General features: G+C 36.3%; 1 protein-coding gene across 2 annotated transcripts in view; it reads right to left on the minus strand.

Annotated features, from left to right (window-relative positions):
* Window positions 1-12,105, minus strand: part of LOC137956364 (calmodulin-binding transcription activator 5-like) — a 32,588-nt gene that overhangs the window by 2,886 nt on the left and 17,597 nt on the right. For both annotated transcript variants that reach the window (XR_011113239.1, XM_068803833.1), the window contains exons 9-10: window positions 9,024-9,389; window positions 7,784-8,493 (exon numbers count right to left, since the gene is read on the minus strand). Coding sequence is in view for 1 of the 2 variants with exons in the window: in XM_068803833.1 (XP_068659934.1) it covers window positions 7,784-8,493; window positions 9,024-9,389 (1,076 nt within the window). In the remaining variant the exon portion in view is untranslated. The remainder of the gene's footprint in view (window positions 1-7,783; window positions 8,494-9,023; window positions 9,390-12,105) is intronic.

Below are 12,105 nucleotides of genomic sequence, written 5' to 3' on the forward strand. Positions count from 1 at the left end.
CTAGACCCGAAAAACATCCGAATCTGGAATCTATTCAAATTGACAATATTATGTAATGATTTTTATGTTTAATATAAATAAATAGACAAACAAGAAAATGTGATATTCAAATACTGATGTAGAAGTATTATAGTCATTTAGAACACTTGAATGTCTCTCATAAAGTTACAACAAGCTACACTTCATATTAGGACTCTAATTTTCAATATTTATTGATTTCTGACTTGTATTTTGTTGGAAGATATGATGTAATTAAGGTATCATTGATGTAACTAGTTTGTGATTCTTGTCTCTTCTTCACTCTTACTAGGGTGAAGGGCATAATTATAATATTATACTTTTATCATTTATAAATAGAGCTTAAGGGAGAGGGTTTGGACTAAGTCCATAACCCTATTCTTCCTCCTCTTTTTCTCCCCAACATGTGTTCTTCTTCTTTCTCCAAGATGTAATCCATTAAGTCCTGAAAATCAATGCTCTGATACCATGTTGATTTTCAGGACTCATAATTATGGTTCCAATCTTGCTATCTGCTCGGATTATTACTGTTGCCCATTCTGAGTTGCTTTACCCATAATGTGGGTTCTTTAATTTTTTTATCAGTTTAGACACTGCTGTAAGAGCAGCAGTAAGTGAAGTTTTTTTTTTTCCCTTCCGAATCTATGAGTTCTGAAATTTTGTTGATGTAAAGATTACTGCTGCTGCAGCCACTGCCAAGTTGACTCTGAGAATAATTTTCAGGAGTCCTACAGTGTTGAAGATTAGGTAGTCGACTCCCTTCCAGTGCTGCCAATACTTTGAGATCAACACCAAGCATTGTGCATTGTGGCATCGTCTGAGTTGGATTGCACCAGAAACGGGGCCTAGTAGAATTCAACCGTCGCGTCATATTCCTCTGCCAGGAACATGGCCAGTGAGCCACTCTTGTTCAGGCTGTCCAGTCCGGTGTCTTCACTTTCTCCTCCTTGGCTAATCCACTCTCCGTCTCCTTCACTGAGAGCAGCGCAGTCCCCACATTCCTGTCTTCTGTCTCTCATACAGCCCGGCAGCTACTCACATTGCCGTGCCCTTGCAATTAAGAAATAGAGTAATATTTCCGTGTCATTCTCTCCTTCTCTAGACAATCGAGCATAGACAAACAACTGCTTTCAGACACAACTTCTTGACGAAATCCGTTACATAACAATTGCTTTAAGAAGGAGAAATTCTGCTCAGATATCGTTCTGTCACTGGTCAGCCTAACTCTGTTGACTTCAAGTCACTGCTTTTTCGAAAACACTTATCACTGCTGCTGAATTTCTAACCCGAGCCTTTGGATATCCTGAGCAGAAGTTTTGTCGTCATTCTGCATTGCTTTTCTGTCTCTGTGAGCATTCAGGAAGGCGACCCAGAGGATTGTTTGGGAAGTTGCTGTTTTTAGCAGAATTGCCCGGTAATCTATCATAGCATTGCGTGATCGCAATTCGTAACCAGCCTGTTATCTGTCTTCCTTCCAGCGAGAACCCAGCTGGTTTGATCGTCACTTACTGATTGATTTGTCGCTGATTGCTGGCATCGCTGATTCTCTTCCAGCAATATTATCAAGGATCCAGCCTGGCTCTATTTGGCTTGGGTGGCAGTTGCTCTCTCCAGTGATTCTGCTTGGCTTATTTCTGTCATCAATCAGGAAAATATTTCCGAGTTAGCACTTGTTAATTTCTGATTAATCTTGAGCTGGTTCATCGCTGTTCGTTGCTATTTTTCGCTGATTGATAACAGCGTCAATCTCGCTTATTTCTGGAGTTACTGAGTTGTTCTTTGCTGGCTTTTCCTTCGCTCATCTCCTTCACTGGCCATCATCCTGATTATCTGCCGTTACTGCTGTCGATTCTTGCTGCCTTTTTTCGGAAACTCCTTTGGCACGTCTCCATTGCTGCTTCGTTGCTGTTTCTGGAGGACGAAGACTCGGCTCGACTCGGCGATCTCTGGTTCTGAAGACCAGCATCTCATCCTTTTGACCGTTGCTCTGCTGCAAAAACAGGAGGGAAGCGAGAGGTGACTGTTTGTTTTAATCCACTTGAGTTAACCTGAGTCAACTCGGACTCGAGTCAGCCTGACTTGGCCGACTTGCTCTCTGCCTCTGGTATACTGGTCGGGGTCCCGAATACTCTACCGATTCCTCCCTTGACTTCAGCTTGATTATTACCTTGGTTAACCCTCAACTTATTACTTGGTGCACAACTTCCTTATTCAGGGACAGACACGCTGTAGATTACTTCATGTGTCCTTATTACTCTTAAGGACTTTCATTATTTGGTACGTGCTATTTGGGCATTGGCTCATTTCCATTGCTGTTCTTGTGTCTTTTTTATTGAGTCATTATTACTAAAGAAGAACTCCTCGATTGTTTGCCTTGGGTTCATTATTTGCTGATTGTTATCGGCATTGGTTCATTGGTTCATTGGTTCATATAATGGAGATTTGCATTATTTAGGAAAATAAAGCACACGGTGGCTCCAGCATCACCTGAGTGGAAAGGAGCTATAGATGAGGAGATGAGATGTTTTGGTATCTAGGGGGACACAGAGTCTTTGTTATTTGCCTATGGGTGCAGTTGTTGTGGGATGTCGCTGAGTGTACACAATTAAGTACAATGCAGATGGGACCATTGGTCAGTACAAGGCTAGACTAGTTGTGTAGGGATATACCCAAACCTTTGTGGTCGATGTGCTTGAAAAGTTTTCTCCAATTGCTTGACTTAACCTTGGTTTGTATTTTGATTTCTATGGTTATGGAGGAATAGTGCCCAGAATTTCAACTGGAAGTTAAAAATGAGTTCATGTATCGTGATTTAGAGGAGGTTTATATGGAGCAGCCTCCTCGACACGTTGCTTAGGGGAGACAATGAAAGTGTGTTAGTAAATAATGCCATTTATAGACTTAAGCAAAGTCCCAAAGCATGGTTTGAAAATTTCAGCAATATGGTGAATTATTTTTAATTTAACAAAAACCATTATGATCATTCTATGTTTTTGGTAAAATGAAACTAGAATCTTTGTTTTGGTTGTGTATATGTGGATGATATCATTTTGTTTGGGAATGACCTTGAAGGAATCGAGCAAGTAAAAAAAAATTGGCAACATATTTTCAAACGAAGGATTTAGGGAAATTGAAATGTTTCCTTGGTATTAAAGTGGCTCAAAGTAAACAAGGTATTATTTTATCTCAGAGAAAGTATGTTTTAGATATGCTGCAGGAGTATGGTCTATTGGGTGCATGACCAATGGATACTCTCATGGAAGTTAATGTTAGCCTTCATTATCCTCAGAGCTATACATTCAAGGACAAGATACATTATGAACGTTTAGTGGGTAAGTTGATTTATGCCATTGTTACTAGACCAGATATATCATTTGTAGTAGTAGTAGTGAGTCAATCCATGGAAACCTAAGGAAAATACACTTAGAATCTACTTAGAGGATTCTAAGGTATTTGAGAGGTGCTCCTAGAAAAGGTCTTTTGTGTACCCCTCATGAGAAGATTGATGCGTCAGGATACTCTGATGCAAACTACATTGGGTGCAAGCTGGATAGGAGGTCAACCACTAGATACCGTTGTTTTGTTGGAGTGACCTAATTTGTTGGAACAAGTAAGAAACAAACTATATAGCTAGATCTAGCGTCGAAGCAGAATATAGGGCAACTGATATGGGTGAATCAATCCTTTTTGAGTTATGGATTTCACATTATAGAGCCTATGGTTATTGTTGAAGAGCACAGATGGAAGGGTCCTACATGACTCTCATAACAAAAAAATTCGCAAAGTCATAATTAATATTGTAGAGACTTACAAAAGTCTCACAAGAGGAGATCTCACAAAAAAGTCTTAGTTAAAAGCATTTTAGTTATATTACTCTTCTATTTATGTTCAGTTATTTAATTGTTTTTAGACTTATTTTTTAATATTTAACTTTGGGTGTAACTGTTACAAGGGTAGTTTAATTGTAATTAGATTCTACTTGTTTTCTCTATTAAATAGAGGCTCATTCTACTCAAATTACAACAAGTCAATGAAGTACTTCTCTTTTCTAGAAATTTAACATAGTATCAAAGCGAGTTATGTGAGTTGACTCGATCAACCCACAAAGATAATGTAATACTTTTCTGGTTTATCATCACTAGTAGTTTATGTTTGTATTCTTTTTTTTTTTTTCCTGTCCTATTACCCATTGTTTGTTTGGCATTTGCACCTCCACACTGAATTTTTCATATTATAGATTATATATTGGCAGAAAGATATTTGAGTATACTTTCCAACGCAAAACAAAATTCAGCAATTGGAGTATTACGCAAAGAAAAATTGATATTTAAAATAATCAAAATCTGATAGCAAAAGAGGTTCAAGCAGTGGTAGAAAGCTTCAATTTTCAAGGCGTTTTATGCAATAAAAAACGAGATTTTATATGAAGAGTTATATGTCAATAGAAAGATTTTTACGTATATTTTTTAACCTATCAAACCAATTCTCAATATCAGTTTTCTAAAGGAAGATATCAATCTTGACAGGGTGAATGTTCATTATGGCCAAAGAAGAAAGAGTACATAGTTTGGCTAGATTGCAAAGTCCGAAATATATCAGATTCTTTCTTTCAAAAGATGCATATTTCATGAAGCAATATTATACTTGGATGAAAGGTACTGAAGTTTAGTTTTAGAACGATCAACTTTCATGTCAATCTGATTTATATGGAAGGAAATATTCTAATTGATGTCGGCAAGGGTCAAATTATAGAACAAAGCAAATCAAACAATCATAATAGATTCAAGAACTTATCTTTTTATGTCAATTAGGTATCAAAAGAAAGCTCTTTGAGTCTAGTTTCTTGACCAACAAACTGTTTGTCAATCTAAGTAGTATTTTGAGATATATCGATATCTAAAGTATCAAAGGTCAGTTCTGCTGAAAATATCTTATTTTTCTATTTTCTCTCCTATTATATCTCCATGCATTGATGTAAATTGAGTTTCCTTTTCTTCTAGAATCCTAGTTTTTCAGCCAAAATTTTCTTCTAATCAGAGATTTTTGGTCGAACATAATCACTCCATAATGTACTCATTCAAGATATGCAATATCCTGCTTCGATGTTATTTTCAAGTTTTACATTTTTCTTACATGGGTGTGTATCTTCAGCATCGTCAAATCCAAAAAATTGTGGTCACCCAAAAAAAATTATACTTGCTCATAAATATTAAGTTCTACTATTATATTCTCCCCTAATTTTCAAAAAATTGTCACATTCTAGATTCTTTTGGAAGTATCAGTGTTGCATAGTCGCCACATTCCGATTAAAATTGTTTTCCTCTAGTATTTCTTCAATTTATCGTCTTGCATTTTCATCAATTCAGAACAATGCCTAGACCCACTACCTAAAAATTATAGGAGTGTGCCAAATATCCAGTTCAAGTCAAGTCTTTTGTTCTTCACCCAAGAGGTGATTTGTATTTGAGCTATTATTAAAAAGTGAGTGGTCTTTTTGTTGTGCACTAAAGTTGGGTTGTTTTTCTGCCTTTAAAATTGGGCAGAGTGTGTTTCAAATTATGACTATTTTGACTGGTGTATGGAGCTTTGTCTTACGGCTAGGAGTGATTTTCTTCTCCCATATTATATTTTGTTCAAGTTGGGTCTCTATGTCTTTTTTATCCCCAACTTGAGGGGGGAAAGTAGAAGAAAATGTATAAGAAAGAGGTATATTATTCCACATGTTATAATTATTTTTATGTGAGCAAAATATTCAAGAAAGGGGGAGAACAAAAAATGAAGATTTTGCACCTATGAAAAATTTTTAGCCAAAGAAAATTGAAAACTAAGATTAGTGATGAAGAATCATTTTCATTGCAAGCTGAATTTATAAACTCTAGTTTAGGGAATATGTTGAAGAGCAGGTATAAAAGAGTCTTACATGACTCTCATAGCAAGAAGTCTCACAAAACCAGAACTGATATGGAGTCTTATAGGAGTCTCACAGGAGGAGGTCTCGCAAAACAATCTCAATTAAAGGTGTTTTAGTTATGTTAGTCTTCTATTTATGTTCAATTGTTCAATTGTTTTAGGACTTATCTTTTAGTGTTTAACTTTGGGTGTAACTGAGACGATAATACTTTAATTGTAATTGGATTCTACTTTTTTCCTTTATTATAAATAGAGTTTCATTGTACTCAAATTACAACAAATTAATGAAGTATTTATCTTTTCTAGAAATTCAACAGTAATGAAATGTGACAATCAAGCAGTCATCTTCATACCCAGTAATCCACTATTCCACTAAAGGACAAAACACATCGGTGCCGATTGCCATTTCATTGGAGATGTTGCTATGCAATGTAAGGTTGTCATTCAAACAACTTAGTGATGTGATTATAAAACCCTTGGAAAATGTAAACATTTGATATTAGTTACAAGTTCGGTCTATTTGACATTTACTCCTCAGCTTGAGAGAGAGTATTGAAATACTAATGTAGGGGTATTTTAGTCATTTCTCATACTTGTATGTCTCTCATAAAGTTCCATCAAGCTAGACTTCATATCAGGACTCCAGTTTTCAACTTTCATTGATTTTTGATTTGTAATGAGAGTATTTGTAATAAGGGGCAAAAATGTCTTTTCAATGTAGCTCTCAATTATGTGAGATTAATAAAAGTGAGGGCTCAAGACGCAGCTTTCGTTGTGGCTTTATCTCTCTCTATCTCTGTCTTTTCTCCCTCTCTTATCCTTTTCCTTTCAATCTTATAACTTTTCAGATATATATTATAATCTTATGTGAACCCCAATATAATCTAATGGAATTGGGTTCAGATACCTCATCTTTCAATACTTCATTTAGTTTTTCATAAATCAGATATTCAGCCACTGCACTTTGGAAAAGAATCAGATCTGGATGCTGTTATACCCGGTCCAGATCAGGTCTGTTTACAGATGGAAAAGAATCAGATTCAGATACTGCTATAACGGGTCCAGATCTGGTCTGTTACAGACCTAGGCTAGAGCGTCCATACCAGTATTCTTAAATATTATAGTTACCAGTATAGTTACCAATTCAGATAATATTTTCATATAGAAGGCCAAAAATCCAAATAATTACCAGTTAAAAAATGTGATATAAGTTATATTGGGTGGATTGCCCTGTATCAGGAAAAATCCAATGGTATTTATTTCAGAAAATGCCTCCTAACTTCAATTAAGTCAATTTGAAATAAAGTTGGACCCGACTTTAACATGGTATTAGATCAAGACTCCTAATCTGTTGGGCCTTGCCTTATTTAGTTTATACCCTGTTTATGTCGTCCACATCTCAATCCATTATCCATTTGTATAGGCCTAGACATGAACAGCAGCATTAGTGGGAATAATCCAACATGTTAACATCAGAACAAAAAAATTGCGGTTATTAATTGACAAAATGCCTCCTAACTTCATTCAGAGATGAATGTGGACCACCTCTACCCTACCAACCCCAACACCGCCCAACCAGGGTCACCACCCCCAAAAAAAGGCAATGTGGCAGAGTTTAAATATTGGCTGGTATGTGCAATACATATCCAATATGATGAGCTGTGTGGGCCAAGATGAAAAATCAACCAATATCATCTTAAACCAGAAGATTGAGAGGCCAAGAATTTGTTTAGGTCTCACATGTATTGCAAAACAGAGAAACTACAGATAAAGCAGCAAGCAAGACCAAACAAAGACAGCATAATATAATATAATTTATATTTATATGTTCATGTACTGAGGGGAAAATTCATACCTCCCAGAACAAGCTGCCCAATGTAAAGCTGTCCAACCAGAAGCATCTCGAAAATCCAAAGAGAAGCCTGAACGTGAAAAAGGATAAATAGCCCAGGTATAACCTAGCATAGCACATAGATGTATAACTCCCTGACCCATACTGTCATAGCCAGTTGTCTTACACCCTTCAAGCACTTTTTCCAAAAGCCACTCCCTTAATTTGTTCTTCAAACTAAGCACAAACAAATTCTGATTAGCTTCAGAAAGTTGCATCTCACCATTCCCTACAGCCTTTATGAAATTTGACCAATCTTTTCCATTAAAAGGAACACTATCAACAAATTTTTTGGCTTCCCTTAAAGCATATGGAGAAATTTTTCCAGATAGAACAGCATTGCTGGTGGAGGTAGAAAATAGTAGATGAGCTAGCCTTGTTTGGAGTTGGAATTCTTCCCGTTGAGAAAAACTAGATTTGGCTGATGTTAACCCATCATTTGTATGATTATTCCAACCCAATTTGTACTCGAAACTCAAAATTTGGCTGATAGGTGTTTTACCATCCAATGTCAAATACAGGTTGACCAAGCCTGGTGCACAAGGCAATGCAGTACAACGAAAAACTCCAGGTTGAATCATTTGCACCGGGACCCTTATATCACCAAAGACACAATACAAAACAAAACCAGCAAGATTTGCATGGGCTTCTTGAAAATTCCCAACAACGAGGACCTAAAAAAACATAAATACACTATCTTATAGCTTAGATGCAGAGTATAACAAACTTCTCTAGATATTAAATAAACCATGCATAGTTGTGAAATTCAGCATGACTGTAGACCCCAATAACATAGCGAATCACTAACATGGTAACCATAGAGGTCAATGGCTCAGGCTGTTTTTGATTCCCACACATAATGTCATTCAAACATGGTGAACAAGTCCAACTTCATGTGTTGGCAACAGGAGATACAATTCAATTATCCTTAATCAAAGGGCATCCTTACAAGCATATTCTGTCGAAGACTATTTGCTTATTTAAATAATTTAATAATTAGATGTAGATAATTTAGGGATTGAATTTTGAGATCAAACATTTGCCCCCCAATTTGATGTCAGTTTACCTGACCGCATTAAAGAAAAATGACCAAGACAAGATCCAAAATTTTCAGTCATCTTTAAACTGGTTCAAATAGATTTACTTAGACCACGTGAACCGACAGGATCTTCAAGAGCAGTTGTAATGCCAATAAAGATTTTACCTTTGTTTCTTCTGTTGAGAAAGCCCATGCAGGTGAAACATCAGTTATATTGAAAATATGTTGTTGTGGAGAAAGCTGGTCCGTCGTTGTAGATAAGCCCGGTTTATTCTCATTTGTGACTGAAATTTCAAGAGGTAAATCATCAAGAGAAACTGGGGTATCATTTTCAATGTAGTTCACCCACCTCCCAAAACTGTCTTGAGTTTGCAATGCATTCTTGTCAAACATGTTGATCACTAAGTCAGATTCATTTGTGATCTCGGTGCCTTGTACTCTAAAGTATGTATCAATTGTCTCAGAAAAAGTTTGATTCCCTGTTTGCTTCACGGGTGCATCATATGAATTATGGGTTCCAACAGGAGAGCCCTGTAATGGTACCAAATAAAGCACTTCAACACATGATGACTAATGAATAAAGGTTAAGTTATAGTATCCAATGATGGAAATGGAAACGTAAAATATAAATTGGAATCAAGTATAAAAAAAAACAACTGTAGAAAAAAAATGTAAACCATTTGACAGACTTCTTTGGAAAAAAAACATGAATAAGAAGCCATTTAGAAATTTTCAAAAAACAGATAAATGCAAACAATCTTCTAAATTCGATGAGAACTGATGTAAAGAAACAACTAGAAAGAAAACTGTTGACAATGCAGCTTATTCTTTTGAGCTTTCTCCTCCATCTTCTCTCTTTCTCTCATTCTCTGTCCATCTCTCTCTCCTTACTTTTTTCATGGTATTAAAGCAGTAGATCACTTATGGGAAAGCCTTTAGTCAATTTTTATCATCCTTTGAAGCAGATGATTACATAGAAGAAGGATCTCCTCAGATTTTTCTGCTACTAGTTGGTAAAAATCCAATTTTTTCTTCTTTTTCCTCTACCATAACTCTAGAGTTACTGGTTCTATTGTTCCTAAGATAGGTTTCTATTATTTAAACTGCCCAAAAAGGATTTTTTATCCTTGTCTTGGGATGTGTGCCAACTCCCTCTCCTGCACATGCTTGCATCATCTCTAGCTTATGCTGACATCAGCCCTAATTGATGATTATTTGGTTTATTTTATTTCGAATTTGAAGTCTATGCTATAATTGTTAAAGTTTGAAGTGCGTACATCATAGTAACTACCCTAACCCTTAGGTTGCTCATATAGAAATTTTTGGAAGGTGCAATAGAACAGATTTGTGTTTTTATATAAATATGGCTGATTTTGGTGAGGTATATACGCCATCTACAGAAATTTTAGGTTCTGATGGGAAGGACATTAAAACTATTACATCTGAAAAATTGAATCGTAACAATTATCTCAGTTGGGCCAAATCAGTTAGGATGTATTCGAAAGCCAGGAAAAAGATGAAATTCATCAGGGATGATCCCCTCATTCCCACTGATGATGACTGGGAAGCAGAAGACAGCCAGGTTATAACTTAGATTGTCAACAATATAGATTCTTTTCTGGGGAACCAGGTCATGAATTTTGAGACTGCCAATGATATGTGGGTATCTCTAGAAGCTTTATAGGCTCAGGAGAACAATCTTTCAAAGGTGCATGAGTTATATACTGATTTCTTTAGGTTAAAAAGAAGAAATAAGACAATAACAGAGTACTACAATTTTTTTCTGGGTATCTGGCAAGAGATTATGTTTATCATCCACTTACTACAGACGAGAACTCGGAAAAAAACAAAATCAACTTCTAGTAGCAAAGTTCCTTGATGGTTTGGGTGTTGAATTTGATGGAATCAAAGCTCAAGTCCTCACCTCTGAAGAGACACCCAACCTATCTACTACCTTTAATAGGGTAATGAGAGTTGAAAAGATAATTGTACCCAAGGTAGAAAAGAATGCTAAGATAGGTGAAGCCACGACTCTTAATACGTCAACTATTGCATCCGGTTCCACTGATTCCAAGGGATGCATGGGGACTAGTAGAGGTAGAGGTTGAAACAACTCAGGCTGAGAAAGAAGCGGTGGGGATGGCAAAACTAAAAAAAATGTGTTCATTGTGGACACACTAATCATTATTCTGACAAATGCTGGATAAAGTTTGGAAAGCCTGCATGGGCCAATTCTGCTATACATTATGGTAATGCAACCAGACTTGATGTTACACCACATGTCACACTTGGAGCCACAGATGAAATGCAACAATTAATTCAGCAACAACAACAGTTTGTCCAGTGTATGACTTAGCTCTCCTCCCACAGGATTGTTTGCATTCACTGTGTGTCATTCTCCATCTTGGGTCCTTGATTCAAGAGTTACTAAACACATGTCAGGTATGCCTTCGTTATTTTCTGACTTCAAGGATCCCTTGCTTATAAAACATGTCAATCTTGTTGATGGGTCTGTTTCACCAGGACGAGTGGGAAATGTTACTCCTGCTTCTTTCCTATCACCTCGGTCTGTTTTAATTGTTCCCAAATTTCCCTTAAATTTATAGTCAATGAGTCAACAAGCAAAGTCTATAAACTGTTTATTAACTTTTTATCGTACTCACTATGTCTTTCAGGATTTCGTGACAAGGAAGACGATTGGTTCCGTTCACAAGAGAGGACTACTGTATTATTTGGAGAGCCACATACCAGAAAATACATTACATGCGCTACACACAACCGACTCACCCCTATAGTGGCATCTCAGACTAAATCATCCATCACCAGTTATGTTGATTCAAATAGTTCTAGAATTTCCTTCCAGCATTTCTTTTCAATGCGAGTCATGTCAATTGGGCAAGCATCACCGGAGTTCTTTTCTAGTTTCATCTCATCAGACAAGTAAATTATTTGAGTTTGTACATTCAGATGTTTGGTATCCATGTCATGTGACTAGTCATTTTGGTTACAGGTATTTTATTTCATTCACTGATAATTTTAGTAGGTGCGCTTGGTTTTATCTCTTTCGAGAAAAATTTGAATCTTTTGAAGCATTTCAACTTTTTATAATGAAATAAATAATCAATGTCTTGCGTACAGATAATAGTCTTGAGTTTATTAATCGCAAGTTAACTCTTTTTGTCAATCTCAAGGGATTATTCATTGAACGTCTTGTGTATTCACTCCACAACAAAACGGAGTTGCTGAG

This window comes from Aristolochia californica, unplaced genomic scaffold, assembly GCF_029961685.1.
Source record: "Aristolochia californica isolate CCGP_79_NKW_82.1479 unplaced genomic scaffold, dmAriCali1.0.hap1 SCAF_2, whole genome shotgun sequence".
Lineage (NCBI taxonomy): Eukaryota > Viridiplantae > Streptophyta > Magnoliopsida > Piperales > Aristolochiaceae > Aristolochia > Aristolochia californica.